The sequence below is a fragment of the Castanea sativa genome, chromosome 10 (assembly GCF_040712315.1).
Source record: "Castanea sativa cultivar Marrone di Chiusa Pesio chromosome 10, ASM4071231v1".
NCBI lineage: Eukaryota > Viridiplantae > Streptophyta > Magnoliopsida > Fagales > Fagaceae > Castanea > Castanea sativa.
The window spans coordinates 31,446,250-31,463,162 of NC_134022.1; the positions used below are offsets into that span (position 1 = coordinate 31,446,250).

General features: G+C 36.2%; 2 protein-coding genes across 3 annotated transcripts; both read left to right on the top strand.

The window, feature by feature from the left end:
• The first annotated feature begins 4,117 nt into the window (after window positions 1-4,117).
• LOC142613036 (ABC transporter B family member 11-like) lies at window positions 4,118-11,374 on the top strand. Of its 2 annotated transcripts, none has more exons than XM_075785214.1 (13): window positions 4,118-4,254; window positions 5,336-5,730; window positions 5,995-6,049; window positions 6,156-6,331; window positions 6,431-6,652; window positions 6,778-7,016; window positions 7,230-7,755; window positions 7,857-8,130; window positions 8,627-9,507; window positions 9,665-9,931; window positions 10,050-10,313; window positions 10,418-10,711; window positions 10,860-11,374. In XM_075785214.1, the coding sequence occupies exons 2-13, from the start codon at window positions 5,401-5,403 to the stop codon at window positions 11,214-11,216; spliced, it is 3,885 nt and encodes a 1,294-aa protein (XP_075641329.1). In that variant the 5' UTR covers window positions 4,118-4,254; window positions 5,336-5,400; the 3' UTR covers window positions 11,217-11,374. The 2 variants fall into 2 exon arrangements, with proteins under 2 accessions (XP_075641329.1, XP_075641330.1); XM_075785215.1 differs by having other exon boundaries at window positions 4,133-4,254; window positions 5,388-5,730.
• Window positions 11,375-11,619: 245 nt separating this feature from the next.
• Window positions 11,620-12,830, top strand: LOC142612391 (uncharacterized). Its single transcript, XM_075784487.1, has 3 exons — window positions 11,620-12,013; window positions 12,117-12,143; window positions 12,607-12,830. Exons 1-3 carry the CDS (start codon window positions 11,707-11,709, stop codon window positions 12,828-12,830), a joined length of 558 nt encoding a protein of 185 aa, XP_075640602.1. The 5' UTR covers window positions 11,620-11,706.
• The last annotated feature ends 4,083 nt before the right edge of the window (window positions 12,831-16,913 follow it).

Below are 16,913 nucleotides of genomic sequence, written 5' to 3' on the forward strand. Positions count from 1 at the left end.
GATGCAGGACAGCAGCCGATATGCATTGCCTGGCCACCGATTGGCTGCCGAGGATCTCTTCAACACATTCCCCTGAGGGAAATTTAACTTTAACATGCAAGGTAGAGGAGACAGCTCCAAGAGCGTGCAGCCATGGCCTGGCAAGGATGGCCGTATATGGTGAGTACGCGTCAACCACAATGAAGTCCACCTCAACCGTTTCTGAGCCGGATTGAACGGGCAAACGGATCTGTCCCTTCGGCACAACGGCTCTCCCTTCAAAGCTTATAAGCGGCGAATCATAAGGAGTAAGGTCTTCCAACTTCAACCTTAACCCCTTAAACAGATTAGGGTACATGATATCTGCACCGCTGCCCTGATCTATCATCACCCTCCTCACATCATAGTTCCCTATTCTGAGGGTGACCACAAGAGCATCGTCATGGGGCTGGATAGTTCCCACCTTATCCACCTCGGAGAAATCTAAGACGGGCAAAGTGCCCTTCAACCTCTTCGACCTGCGACCCACATCCTCGGCCTGAGGATGGGAAACCGCCATTACCCTAGTGGGTCCTGAGCCGGTCCTACCAGGGGCAGCGAAGATAACATTAATTGTTCCCAATGCTGGCCGAGATGTATTGTTCCTCTGGTTGTTTGAGCCAACTTGGCGACGCCTCCGCGGCCGACACAAGTGCTGCTTTAACTTTCCCTCACTGACGAGCTGCTCCAGATGGTTCCACAGGGTTCGACAGTTCTCGGTAGTGTGGCCCACATCCCGGTGGTACTGGCAAAAGAGGTTATGATTCCTCTTCGCAGGGTCCCCTGCCATCTTATCAGGCCATTTAAAGAAGGGTTCCTTACGAACTTTCTCCAGCAGCTGATGTACTGGTTCCCGGAATACAGTGTTCACGGCCTGAGGTGCTGCCGAGGTGGACTGTCCAACGTAATCTCTCCTCGGCCTGTTGTTGTGGTACCTGTCCGACCTGAAATCCCTTCTCTCCTGCGGGATAACCTTCTCCTTTCCCTTTCCTTGCTGTTAGTCTTCCTCCACTCTCTTATACTCGTCAATACGGTCCATGAGGCGACGTACACTACGAACAGGCTTTTTAGTCAAAGACTTTCTTAGGTCGTGATCAGTAGGGAGGCCTACCTTAAAGGTATTAAGCGCCACCTCATCAAAGTCACCATCTATTTCATTAAACATCTCCCAATAACGATCGGAGTATGCTTTCAACGTCTCCCCTTCCCTCATGGTCATGGATAACAGCGAGTCCAATGGCCGAGGTACTCTGCTACACGTAATGAACCATGAAGCGAATGCTCTAGTGAGCTCCCCAAACGAACTTATAGACCCCGACTTAAGGCCGTTGAACCACCTCATAGCAACAGGTCCGAGGCTAGAGGGGAAAACTTTACACATCAGGGTCTCGTTGTGAGAGTGCACCGCCATCCTCTGGTTAAAGTGACTCACATGCTCCACCGGATCAGTCCGGCCATTATAGATGGTGAAAGAGGGCTAAGTAAACCTTCTGGGAAGCCTTCCTTTCTCAATCCTCCGTGCAAATGGAGATTTGGAGAGCTGGTGTAACGCCCTACTCATAGCATCGTTACCTAAGTCCCTAGAACGAGGCTTCTTACGTCTGCGAGTTGGCTGGTCGTCGTCCTCACCGGAGGATGTTGCACTGGTGGGAGAGCGCGACCTTGAGCTGTGGCCAGCTCCCCTATCCTCCTCTGAGGAAGAATTAGACGAGGACGTTGAAAACCTGCGTTTAGCATGGCGTAACTTCCTCTTCAAACGATTAATTTCCTTCTGCATGGATTTAGAACCCTCCTCGTGAGTGGTGCTACCCCCACCACGAGTATGGCTGTCGCCTGGGTACTCTGTGTGGACGCTTCCCTCACGATCCCTTCGATGTTCAAGACGCTCGAAGTGGTCCTCCGGTTGTGATCCTTGTGACTCTGCATGGTAAGAGCCTAAGCCTGCCATAATATCCCTACCTCTTCTAGACTAGATTTCCCACAGACGGCACCAATTGTAAGCGCACAATTGCACCTGGCCCCAAGAACAGTTATGGGCTCAGGCCCAATGAGCCTTAAACAATATGAATTTGTAGAGTATGGGCTTGAAACCCAGGTTAGAAGTGTTTGAGGATTAAATGACAAGCCAAAGACTATAAACACTTGGAGACAATAAGGAATATTGTAAATCAACCTCCTCGGACGTAAGCCAAGAGTTGTTCTTATATTATCACTTTCTCTTTTTTTCTTTTTTCCTTTTTAGATTACCCAAAAAAGTCCCCCCTTTCTGTTATAGGTTGCTCCTTAAATACTCTTCTTTTTGATACTTTGTACACGTGTTGCCCAACTCCCCCTTAGCCTATATATTTCTTTTCTCAGTGCCTTTGAATAGTAACCAGAAGTTTCCCTTCCACTGTTCAGGTGTCACTTCCCCATTAATGCGGCCAGGATGGTAGGTGCAGGGTCTTTAATGTGGAGGTGGCAGCCTTTATCTTCGGTATTTCTCTGACATCGGTGCTTCTAGGACATTCAAGAGTTCACCCCTTTTAACCATTGGTCTTGACCGTGTCATTCCCTAACCTTTACCATGAAGTCCCTGGTTCTCCAGTGTCCGTCCGAGGGGAAAATCACCCTCGGCTGGACCCTCGGATCCTCGGCGTATGGGCCGACCCGTAGTACTAACAAATCTTGAATCTAAAAGCAGGTCGGCCTTCTTTAGCACGGTCCAAAGGCCCACATCCCCATCAGGGTCTTTTTACCCCCCACAGTATATATAGTATTATATTCTTTAACAATATTCTTGAAATTTTAAGTTAGTGAGATAACTAAATAAAGCTTAACAAAGATTTTCCATATAAAAGAGAAAAGGAAAAAAGAAAAAGAAAAAGAAAAAGAGAAAGAGAAAGACTGAGATTAATCTCGAATTAAATTCAAATACATAACTAAAAAAAAAAAACCTAAGTTAGAATTGTATACAAGATTTACTGTTTTGCTTCTTTTTTTTGTTGTTGTTGTTTTGTTGATGAAATACTGTTTTGCTTATTGAGTAAGAAACTAAGAACAGTGTGTCTAATATTGTATAGTCATTTCCAGAGCGGAACTAGGATTCAAACTTAGGGGGCCGAGGTTCTTTGTTCAAAGATTTTTAAAAATTCAAATATCATTACGAGAGGTTGACAACATTGTATTATTAGCATTAATTTATTAATTATTATTTGTATTTAAATTTTTTCTTTTGAAAAAAAAAATCAATAATAGGATTTTATAATCAAGAGTTTTGTAAGTCAATTGACATGTCTTAATATTTTCAAGGTCAAATTAATGTGTGGATGAAGCGATCAATATGTGGCATAGGAGTTGTCTCTATGGCTATATATGAGGGTGGAGACATTCGAGAGGAGCATAAATCTCTCAAGTGAGAGGGAGAAATTGGGTAAAGGTTATTGGATTTTTGTGATTTTTTTTGCTAGGATTTGTAATTGATTTGCTGTTATTGTTTTTGCTTACACCAGATTTATGATTTGTCCAAAGATTCTTCTTATTGTCTAGATATGTGCATTTTTTTTATAGATATTTTTTGTTATCTATCTGTTAAATTTCTTGGGTTAATTTCTTCTCAAAAAAAGAAAAAAAAAATTCTTGGGTTAATTTGTAATTTTTTTGAAAAGGGGCCAAGTATATAAATTTCAAGAATTAAAATTCTTATACGTACTAGTATTTTTTTTTTTTCAAAGGTTGAGGAGGGGGGATGGCCCCCCTTGGCCCTTGAATAGTTCCGTCACTGGGACTCATTTCTAGAAGAGTGAAGGTTGGTCAAATCTCAAATTAAGAGGCGTTTCAAAGTTGTCTTTCGTTTTTTGTTATAAAAAGAAATAAAATAAAAAACACATGCCAGTAGGATTAGTTGCCTTTTCGGTCTTCTACAAGAAGATATTAGATATGTACTTTACTAACTTAAAGAATAGTCGACAAAGAATAACTACACCAAAAAACAAAAACAAAAAAAAATTCAAAATTGTTTGACAAGTAGGATATTTGGCGCTTTTGACCATGAACACCTCTGACCTCATGTGAAATCTATTAATAGTGGCAGGCTTTTAAATAGTTGTGCTTGCACTTCAAGCAAAGACAAAGTGCATATATATGTGGAAAATGCTTCGATATATATAATGTACTTGAACAGCTAAATAAAAACAGTCTTTCCTTAAAAGTGCACTAAGGCAGCCCTGTGGATCTCAGACACAGGTCATTTTTAAGGTACCCTTTCTTTTTTTATCTTCCTAGGCATTTATCTTTCTCAATACCTCATTTGTCAGATGGGTTTTTGTACTTTTGTTAATTAAATGCTCTATCATGATATAACTATGATGATTGAATGAAATGCTTATGGTTGTTTTGATTGGAAAGTTCAGAATTATCAGAGGTTTTAGATGTTTTTGATGGGAGCCAAGGGGTTGCGGAGATCTGATCCTGCCAAAACATAACAAAGTTTATTCATTCTACTTTGTTTGTTCCCTTTTTTGGACCCATCATGCTTCATGGGCAGTGGGCACCTTTTTGAAGTTGGAATTTTTTTGGATGAATAACATTTTCTTCAGAACCAAAGAATATATGCTACTAACAAGTTGCAAAAACTGTTATTACAAGCTGCAGACTATAATAAACCACCTCTCTCTCTCTCTCATCTTTGTTATTTGTTTGCACTTCATGGGGAGCCTTTGTAGAAGAAAATTTGATACTATTTTGGTGTGATCAAGATTGTAAAGATACCGAATTTGCATTAGCTGTGATTAATTTGGCTACATTCTCTAACTGTATGCTGAATGATTAGAAACAATTTTTGTCTCTTCTTTTGTTTCTTCTGGTGGAGTAAAAACGAGGGCTTGATTGACATCTTTAGCTCCCTCTGCTGATTTATTAGTTTCTGCTTCAACCTGACTTATCCTGGAAATGATAATATCAATAGCCTAAATCAGCTTAGCTTCACTATATGTAGAGTACTCGAATATTAGTTTAAGATATTAACATCTAAATCTGTAGAACATGAACAATGATTTTGCTTCTGAAAAGTTCAACATAAAAAAAAAAGTACAATATCTCCCTTCCGTTTCTTTTTTGTGCAAAACTTTCCCTTTCGTTTCTTAAATGGCCACTTCAGTTGAATTCAAGACAAAGATGCTAGGTCAATTCCCTGTTGTACTATTATCTTTTTAACTTCTCATATATATCATATTTTCGGTTAGTGATGCTAAGTTAGTATTTCTGTAGGTCCCACTAGTTTGAAATTTCCAGTTTGGCTTATTAGTTACTGATTTCAACCATTAATTGTGTGCTTCAGGGGCCATATAGATTCTGCTTATCCTGATTAAAGTAACTAAAAATTGCATTAGGATCTTGGATAAAATGGCAGTGGAGAATGGCTTGGGTAGCCAAACAAATACAGATGCAGCCACCACATCAAAAAGCAATGCAGAAGAAGAGAAAACCTCCAGCATGAATGGTGATCAAGAAGACTCAAAGAAGAACAAAGGGGATGAGAAAACTAACACTGTTCCATTTCGGAAACTGTTCTCATTTGCAGATTCCACTGATATTTTGCTGATGATCCTTGGCACAATTGGTGCCGTTGGGAATGGGATATGTATGCCCCTTATGACCGTGCTATTCGGGGAATTGATCAATTCTTTTGGACAAAACCAGAATAGCCCCAACATAGTTGATACAGTTTCCAAGGTACAGATATTCTGCATGAGTTGTAATTGATAAGGTCCAACCTTTTGACTGAAAGATGTGATTTAAATTTTAAGACTTATGATTTAAATACTTTTCAGAGATAAGAATTTGATATATTTCAGCTGCTTATATAATAATCTACTGGAGCTTGAATTGAGTATTAACCTATGTTAAGGGATGTATTAGCAAACCTGTTCTTTCTTTTCTGACATGTTAAAATTGTTACATGAAGATCTTATAAATTGGTTTCCTCCAAAATTTTAGGTCTGTCTAAAATTTGTCTACTTGGCACTGGGTGCGGCTGTGGCAGCTTTCCTTCGTAAGTATATTGTATACTCCAATCACTTCAAAATTTTATTGCTTATTGTTCTTTTGTTCATCAGTATCAGTTGTTGAGTTGAGAAATATGTTTTGTTGTTTGTCAGAGGTGGCTTGTTGGATGGTGACAGGGGAGCGACAGGCTGCACGAATAAGGGGTTTGTATCTGAAGACTATTCTGAGGCAAGATGTTGCATTCTTTGATAAGGAAACAAACACTGGCGAGGTTGTTAGCAGAATGTCTGGTGACACCGTCCTAATACAGGATGCAATGGGTGAGAAGGTACTAAAGTGCTGTTACAGTTACATCAAAAGCAATGATCCTGAATTTTGCATATCTTTGTGCACAAGATCCAGGGGTTTAAAAATTGTGTTTGTGCAGGTTGGGAAATTTTTGCAACTGACTTCTACATTCATCGGAGGCTTTGTGATAGCATTTATCAAAGGGTGGCTTCTAACCCTTGTCATGTTATCCTCTATTCCTCTTCTTGTGGCATCTGGTGCAGTTATGTCCATCATCATAGCCAAGATGGCGTCCCGGGGACAAAGTGCTTATGCAAAAGCAGCAAATGTAGTTGAACAGACGATTGGCTCAATCAGAACAGTATGTCATGTTGTCATAACCAAATATGTGCCTGGGATATTTTGGAGTTTTATCTTGAAATAATGTGTTTGGTTCTGCTTTTAAGTTTTATAAAAATCACGACATTGAACTTGATTGTTGTCTAGGTTGCATCATTCACCGGTGAGAAGCAAGCTATAATTAGTTACAAGAAATTTGTTTTAAAAGCTTACAATTCAGGCGTTCAAGAAGGCTTGGCTTCTGGTTTTGGTCTTGGCACGGTTATGTTAGTAATATTCTGCACTTATGCTTTGGCTGTATGGTTTGGTGCAAAGATGATACTGGAGAAAGGATATAATGGGGGTCAAGTGCTGAACGTGATAGTTGCTGTGTTAACCGGTTCCATGTGAGCTTCATTTCTTTTCTTGTTTTACTTCTAATAGCTTTCATATGCTAATATGGTTATATTCTCATTGTACCTAATAAATGGAAATTTCCTCCTGCTTTTGTTTCATAAAAAGCAAGCAAAAAATTTAAACGTTCGGATTGGTATTTGGACATCTTAGTTTCTAAATTATTTGTGAGTCTCTCATTTTCTGATTCCATATGGATATTTCAGGTCTCTAGGACAGGCATCTCCCTGCATGAGTGCATTCGCTGCCGGTCAAGCTGCAGCATTTAAGATGTTTGAAACTATAGGGAGGAAGCCAGTGATAGATGCTTATGACACAAAGGGAAGGACGTTAGATGACATTCATGGAGATATAGAGCTAAGGGATGTTTATTTCAGTTACCCAAGCAGACCGGATGAACTAATATTCAATGGATTCTCTCTTTCTATCCCAAGTGGCACAACTACAGCTTTGGTTGGACAAAGTGGTAGTGGGAAGTCAACAGTCATTAGTCTGATAGAGAGATTCTATGACCCTCATGCTGGCGAAGTTTTTATAGATGGAATTGACCTCAAAGAATTTCAGCTCAAATGGATTAGAGGGAAAATTGGTCTTGTCAGCCAGGAACCTGTGTTATTTGCATCCAGCATTAAGGAAAATATCGCATATGGAAAGGATGGTGCAACTATGGAAGAGATAACAGCAGCAGCTGAACTAGCTAATGCTGCTAAATTCATTGATAAAATGCCACAGGTTCTGATTTTCAGTCGACTTGATTACACTGGGACCTTGTGTTCATATTCATTATCAGAAAACTAGTCGATTTACTTCAATATTTTGAATTTCATTTCCAGGGGCTAGATACCATGGTTGGTGAGCACGGAACACAGATGTCTGGTGGACAGAAACAGAGGATTGCCATTGCAAGAGCAATTCTGAAAGACCCACGAATACTACTTCTCGATGAAGCTACAAGTGCACTTGATGCAGAGTCTGAAAGGATAGTGCAAGAGGCATTGGACAGGATTATGGTCAACAGGACAACAGTCATTGTTGCCCATCGTTTGAGCACAGTAAGGAATGCTGATATGATTGCCGTCATTCATAGAGGAAAGATGGTTGAAAAAGGTACCTAATAACTATTGCCATTGATTTCTTTTTTAAAATTTATTCTCATGTGGAACCAGTATCAAAGTGTGCATCGAACCCTGTGTTTATAGTACGTACTTGGTAATAATTTGTTATCTCGACCAAAACATATCACAATCTCTTAAGTGTGAATTTTCTTTAATTGGAATGAGGATATATGTAGAAGCCTTCATCAATCTGTATTATGGGAATTGGTGTATGTCCTGGATATTGTCATCAAACATCATTTTTTCGAAATTCCCGAATGGTTATAGAAGTTGTATAATTGAAAAAAAGAAAAGGACTTTTTTCTTTTTTGAGAAACAGAATGAAAAGGACTTGCTTTCTTATACTATCATGAATTATTTTTTCCTAATCAATTTTGGAATCTTAAACTAGTCTTCGCTACAAGTAATTATTAGATCCCAGATTTCACATACTGATGTGAAAGAAGATGGTTGACTTATACTGAGTAATGTTAATGTCACTTGACCAGGCTCGCACTCAGAACTACTCAAGGATCCTGAGGGAGCATACTCTCAGCTTATACGCTTGCAAGAAGTAAACAAAGAATCAGGACAAACTTTAGATGATCGAAACAATCAGGAAATTACTGTGGAATCATTCAGACACTCAACTCAAAGAATGTCAATCCAACGATCTATAAGTCGAGGATCATCTGGAGTGGGAAACAGTAGCCGCCACTCATTCTCTGTATCATTTGGTTTACCTACGGGAGTTAATGTATTAGACATTGCACGGGCAGAAACAGAATCCCCTTCAGTACCTACCGAAAAACTTCCAAATGTTCCACTCAGCCGCGTTGCCTACCTTAACAAGCCTGAGATTCCAGTGCTTATAATTGGAGCTGTAGCTGCAATCCTCAATGGCGTAATATTTCCAATTTTTGGATTACTATTTTCCAGCGTTATCAAGATATTTTTTGAACCTAATGGACTAAAAAAGGATTCAAAATTTTGGGCAATAATGTTTATGCTCCTTGGTCTGGCATCATTTCTGGTAATTCCAGCAAAATCATACTTCTTTGCTGTGGCTGGGTGTAAATTAATCAGACGTATTAGAGTAATGTGCTTTGAGAAGGTGGTTAACACGGAGGTTAGTTGGTTTGATGATCCTGATAATTCAAGTGGTGCAATTGGTGCAAGGCTCTCAGCAGATGCAGCATCAGTGCGTGCTTTAGTAGGGGATGCACTTGGTCAGATGGTAGAAAATATGGCTTCAGCAGTTGCTGGGTTGGTCATTGCTTTTGTTGCTAGCTGGCAGTTGGCTTTTATTATCCTGGTATTGCTTCCTCTGATTGGAGTTAATGGATTTATTCAAGTGAAGTTCATGAAAGGATTTAGTGCAGATGCAAAGGTATGCTTTGAAATTAATGCCTTTTCTATGTTACTATGTATGATTGCAGCATGCTAAACATTCTTCAAGAATGGTGATGTTGTAGAATTCTTTACAAGTAAATTTTAGTATTTGTGTTAAAAAGAATTTATCTAGATGTAAATTTGAATTTTTTCAGATGATGTATGAGGAAGCAAGCCAGGTTGCTAATGATGCAGTTGGAAGTATAAGAACAGTTGCTTCTTTTTGTGCTGAGGAGAATGTGATGGAATTATACAAAAGAAAATGTGAAGGTCCTATGAAGACAGGGATACGGCAAGGCCTGATTAGTGGAATGGGATTTGGGTTATCTTTCTTCTTATTGTTTTCTGTCTACGCAACTAGTTTCTATGCTGGAGCTCGACTTGTTGAGGCTGGCAAAACAACATTCTCAGACGTTTTCCGGGTAAATATTCTTCCCATGTTTTTCAAAGTTTTTTAGAAGAAATTTGGCAACTACCAGAGAATGGTGAAATATACTCATACAAATTTTACTTTTGAAATTTTGTATGTATGCTCTACAGGTTTTTTTTGCCTTAACCATGGCAGCAATTGGAATTTCTCAAACAAGCTCCTTTGCTCCTGATTCTAGCAAAGCCAAGAACGCCGCTGCTTCCATATTTGCAATATTAGATCGCAAGTCAAAGATAGACCCAAGTGAGGAGTCTGGCATGAAATTGGATGATGTAAAGGGTGAAATTGAGCTTCGTCATGTAAGCTTTAAGTATCCTTCTAGATCAGATATTCAGATTTTCCTAGACCTCAACTTGAAAATTCATTCTGGCAAGGTAAAGTTTAATTATAGGATTGTATCTAAACTTCCATTTCCTTTTCGCAAGGAGCATTTCGTTTAAAACGTACTGATCAAGTTATTGTTCTAAACATCTTTCAGACGGTTGCCCTTGTCGGAGAAAGTGGTAGTGGAAAATCAACCGTGATCTCACTTTTACAAAGATTTTATGATCCTGATTCAGGCCATATAACACTGGATGGAATTGAAATTCAAAAGTTCCAACTCAAATGGTTGAGGCAGCAAATGGGGCTTGTGAGCCAAGAACCAATTTTGTTCAATGACACTATCCGTGCCAACATTGCATATGGAAAGGAAGGAGATGCAACTGAGGCAGAAATTATATCTGCATCAGAGTTGGCCAATGCCCACAAATTCATTAGTAGCTTACAACAGGTTTGAGCAATACAAATCATTTTTCAAAACCCATCTCATTTTCATTCAAAAACCAAGTCCCTCTATTAAGACACTTGTGGTGGATAGAATTAACTTGCACATGTGCTTTAATCCTTGTCTCACAAGTTTGCAAAATTGCAAAATGCAGGGTTATGATACCATGGTAGGTGAACGAGGAGTCCAATTATCTGGTGGGCAGAAGCAACGTGTCGCCATTGCACGTGCCATACTTAAAAGTCCAAAAATTTTACTATTAGATGAAGCTACTAGTGCACTAGATGCCGAGTCTGAGAAAATTGTTCAAGATGCATTAGACCGAGTCATGGTAAACCGGACTACAATAGTTGTGGCTCATCGATTATCCACAATCAAGAATGCTGATCTAATAGCAGTAGTTAAAAATGGAGTAATAGTGGAGAAAGGAAAGCATGAAACTTTGATTAATATCAAGGATGGATTTTATGCCTCCTTAGTGTCACTTCACACCAGTGCTTCAACCGTTTGAATTATTTTCTGATTGTTCTCTTCTCTTATCGAGAAAGACATGCAACATTTTAATTTTCAATGTAACATTTTTGTAACTAAATGTATCGTACACTATCATGCATTTTGAATTGTATTTTGAAAAATCAAGTTGGTACAATTTTTATTTTGAGTGAAAAATGAGATTTTTATTTTTTATTTTTTATTTGAGAGAGAGAGGAGTAAAGATAATATCGGTTAACAGAATGGGTTGACAACCATCTATTATGTGTTTTAGGTTTAAAAAGATATCATTTGATTTCCAATCAGACGATACGTGAAGTATCTTGAAGTGTTTGAAGTTTGGTAGGAGACGATATCTAGAAAGGATTACAACTAAAAATCAAAATATTCCTTCATTTTAGGTAAACCCTATCTTAAATTTAAAACAGATCTTTATTTAAAACTGAAAAAATGAAAGCATGCTGATCTGAAAAAACTCTCACATCTTCCTCCACTCCTAATCACAAAAGATGAAGAGAGTTTTTATCTTCACTAGCTTTTTGTTCACGTCATTTTTAATAGCAAGTTCTGACCTTTCACCCTCAGAGTCACCCTATGGGGATTGCTCAGGTTTAATATGGGATTTGGTAGATTGCATGTCTTTTCTGAGTGATGAAAGTGATGTGACAAAGCCAGGCCCTGAATGTTGCACTGCGTTTGAATTAACAATGAATACCGATGCTTCGTGTATTATAGAAGCCATAAAGATCACTCCTTCCTATGATATTAATTTGAATGTTTCAAGGGTCCTGATGATGTCTGAAGTTTGTCGTGATGGTAAATGATTTGATCTTTCTCTTGTTTTGCATACTAGCATTTGCAAATTTCTACTTATTTAATGTGTTAATGAGTTGTGGGGTTTTATTCTTTTTGCATGCAGTTTCCTTGCCTCCTGAGTCAACTCCTGGTATGTGTTTAGGACATTAAGAGCTTAATAATGATGCTCACATCTCTTTTTTTTTTTTGTTATAAATTTTAATTTTTTGAGATTTTTTTTTGGTGTTGTTAGAAAAATGCAGTTTCCTTACTATCATTCAAGGCATTTTCTTTTTAATAAAGAGATGTGAGTCTTTTATTAATTAGCTTTTAGAGAAAAATAAAAATAATAATAACGAAAGCTGTATTTGGTTTACAAAGATTAGCTCGTCAATCCCTCTCTCTTTGGGAATGCATTGTGCCTATAATGTTTTGATTGTGTGTAATTAACTCTCTCTTGAAGAATGAAATTAAAATAAATAAAAATTCTAATATTTTTGAAGCCGTGTTTTCAAATTCTTAAATTATAATATTATTATTTCATATTTGATATTAAATTGTCGTTATCAACTTCATTAATTTATGTAAAATTACTAATGAATATGATGTTCCAGTTAAACCTCCAATGACTCCTTCAAAATCATCATCACCAGCTCCAAAATCATCAGCAAAGAGTACTCCAGTGACACCAAGTTCCAAGACTCCATTGCCAACATCCTCAAGCAGTACTGGAGGTGGAGTTCCAGCCCCATCTCCATTGTCACATTCTGGAACCTATTCTACAACTGTTTCATTCGGTGTTCTTGTTAGTATGCTTATTGCTTCATTAGTGGTTTAGGATATGGTAAAAATAAAAAATAAAAAAATTATTTTCATTAGTGGTTTAGGATATGGTAAAAATAAAAAATAAGGTAAAATTTTATTCTCATTTTAGGATGCTATGTGTTTTGTGCTTGAAGATTTACTTTCTTCAAATTCTCTAAATAAATTTTTGGTGTTTGGCTTATTTCAATTTCTAATACTAATATTTGGTATTTTGTTTATTTAGTATTTAGTTTATAGTTTTGTTGAAATCATGGGGGTGTGATTATTTATATGCTTATAATTTTTTTTTTTATAATGTTCCATGTAGCGGTCAAAATTTGATTTTTTTTTTTCTTAAGCAAAGGTCATCCAGGATTTCAAGCTAGGGGTGCAAAAGTATAGGAAAAAAAAACCAAAATAGGCAACCATATAATATTAACAAACTATCAACCACAAAATCCTATAAAAAAAAAAAACCAACAACCACAAAAAATCATTATTTCTTAATACATTAAGATACAATCATCTACTACAAAAAAAAAAAAAAAAAAAAAACACAAAATAATAATGCGAAAAAAAAAATTTACAAACCAAAACTTACTTTGCTACTTTAATATATCATTTAAAACATTTGGTATAATAGTGTTTTTGGTATTTGGCGTTATAAATGCTGAATATTTAACATTTAGAACACCTGATGCTAGTACTATAATATTTGGGTTGACTAAGATTTTTAATTTTTTTTTTGTTAAATTTTTGGGTTGGGTAGATACTAGTTGGGTTAAATTAATTAGAAAGGTAGAGGCTAGGTTTTCGAAAAGGGAGTCCCGTCTCTAAAAATAATAATAAAATGTAACCAATATTTTTTTTTCAATAGGCCAGAGGGCCCAGGTTCCCTTGGGTCCATCTCCATCCCTAATCTTAATGTCAAACTTTTGAGTTAAGATGAATAGCATCTCACTTACATGACCAATATTGCGGTTAAATAGTTATGGTTTATATGCTTCTTTACTATATGGTCTTCAAAGTCATTATATTTCTAAAAGTAAATAAATTAAAAAGAGCTCTCAAACATAAATATATTATTATTATTATTCCCTCTTTTCACTTTTGTTATTCTTACCAGTTTACTATTACCATCTAGAATGGAATTAGGATTCAAACTTAGGGGGTCAAAGTTCTTTGTTCAAGAATTTTAAAAAGTTGGAATATTAATACTAGAAGTTGACAACGATGCATTATTAGCATTAATTTTTTTGTATTTTTTTAAAAAATCAATAATAGATATTTATAATTAAGGGTTCCGTAAGTCAATTGGCACGTTTTGATATTTTCAAGGTCTGACTGAGGTTAGGCCAATTCTTTATTCTATTCACATTATAATTTTTTTTAAATCTATTTATTCTTTTCACATAATTCTATACCTATATATAAAAGATTCTAAAAAAAAAAACACCAAAACTATAGTTAAAAGTTCAAATCTATGTCTAGTATTACATTAATAAAACAACTAAAGTAATGGTTAATCAACATTATGCACTAATATTCAGCGAAAAAAGGGTGAGACAATTATTGGTGTCATGGTTAAGGATTTTTATTTTTTATTTTTATAATTACTTAGTTAAGGTTGAGGTAGCATAGAGATGTGAGATCTTTTCCTTTAAAAAATTGTCATTTTGAAAAAGTAGTAAAAAATGAAAAGAAAAAGAGATCTGTTAAACAATCACATGATAATGAACGGAAACTTTGAGTCTATATAAATAATAAAGTTTTTCCCATCACTACATTAATTTAGCTTAGGCACAAAGTTTATTACCAATAGACTAATCACACACATGCTCTGGTGCCAGTTTAAGTAAGGTACAAAACAATAGATTGTTGTTTCACATGTGTATTACATTTATGCATGTATGCCAAGTGTGTTCCAAAGTTAATAAAACATTAAAAATCAATAAAATTCTATCATTCAAAAAAAATAAAAAATAAAATTCCACGGGTTGTGTTAAAGAGCAGCAGCTCTTTAAAAAAATAAATTTTGTTCATGGGTTGAGTTAAAGACACCAATTGATCCAAGTTGCTAATGACACTAATTGGTGTGTGGATGGAGTGATTAGCAGTATAGAAGTTGTCTCTGTGACTATGGAGTAGAGTCATTTGAGAGAGACAAACAGCTCTCAAATGAGAGGTAGAAATTGGGTAAAGATTATTGAGTTTTTGTGATTTTTTTTTGCTAGGATATATAATTGATTTGTTATAATTTTTTTTTTACTTAGACCATGTCCAAAGATTTTTTTTTACTATCTGAATATGTGAATTGTTTTGTAGATTTTTCTTATTGTCTAGATTCATAAATTGTCCAAATGTTTAGATAAATGTTTTTCTTGATATTCTTGGGACAACCAAATAAGGGATGATTTGATAATTTTTTTCATTTTTGGTTTCATGGATTAACTTGTAAATTGTTTGGGAGATGGGGGGCCAAGTATATTAATTTTAGAGCCAAAAGTAAACTTTTTATGCTAGTATATATACTAGGAAATTTGTTTCAAAGGCTTGGGGGGGGGGCATGGCCTCACCCAAGGTAGCTCCATCCCTGATTACCATAAACAACATACTTGCCTCAAATACATGACTAAGTTGAGTTAGTTATTACTCATAATGTAATGAATTTATTTTCATCTTAATAAAGTTACAGGTTTTTCGTAAAAAAAAAAAAAAAAAAAATCATAGTTTTATTTGAAACTTATTGTGGCGATATAGATAATAGATCACCTCTGTACCTTCGCCTCAATAGGACCTCCAACCACGACAAGAGTTACAGTACAGCCTCCCCAACAATTTTTATTTATTTATATTTTTTGCTGAATATTCGCTATTATTCTTTTATTCTCTCCTTGTCGTACTTTTTATTTATTACACCCTAATCAAGTATAATATATTAAACTAACCAACATGCTGTAGTCCACGCCCAAGTCTACCTGTAAAATTGAGTCAGTGTTCCTTCTATATGAAGTTATTTGAAATGGTCGTTTGTGAAAATCAAATTAGGTTGGTGAGATGATGGAGAATGCTATGTGTGCAAAACTATGTGCATAATTCATCAATTCTATTACATCACATTTTCATATAAAGAAAACCTACACACAAAAAAGGCAAGATAACAGCGTCAATTTAAGTTGAACATATGGTCCTAAAAAAACATGTCAACTAATTACTAGTCATTCCAAGGGTAATTCTTACATGCTCCGGGAGCAATGTTCCCTCCTCTCATATAAGGGGTGGGCCCCATGGTAGGACCCATGCGTGGGGCCCACCTCTCATGTGAGACGAGGGAGTATTGCTCCTGGAGCACCTAGTTTTTTCCTCATTCCACAAGTCCTCGTGTTGCTTTTCACAAGAAATTGTTTTCCTTGTGGCTTTTTTAAATCAATTTTAATCAACTTCTCTCTCTCTAATTATATATAGTGAAGAATCTTATATTTCAACCGACACCTACTAATATTTTTAATAAATATGTTTGGGTTTAAATTCTCCTTCCGGTTATGTTATCAAGGGAAAAAAAAAAAAAAACTATACACACACACACACGATTTAGATCCTACGATTTTACAATATCACCTGATAAAACGATTAAGATCTTTCAAGGATTTTTGCAATAGAAGACTCTAAGTTTTTTCCTCATTCCACGAGTCCTCGTGTTGCTTTTCACAAGAAAATTTTTTCCTTGTAGCTTTTTTAAATCAATTTTAATCAACTTATCTCTCTCTAATTATATATAGTGAAGAATGTTATATTTCGACTGATACCTACTAATATTTTTAATCAATTTTAATCAACACACACACACACACATATAGATAATATATATATATATATATATGGTCAAACCATGTAAATTCATAACATAAAAACAACATGAGAATTTAACATAAATTCATAAAAACATGATTATCAAACCATGTCTACACAAAAGAACAAATTCAAGGACACAATAACGCAGAAAATTAAAACATCAAGATAACAGTTATTTTAAATTCTATAACTCAATCACATGTTATACAAGCATGAGATGAAAACCTGGCTCTGATACCACATCAAGTATCAGAGCCAGGTTTTC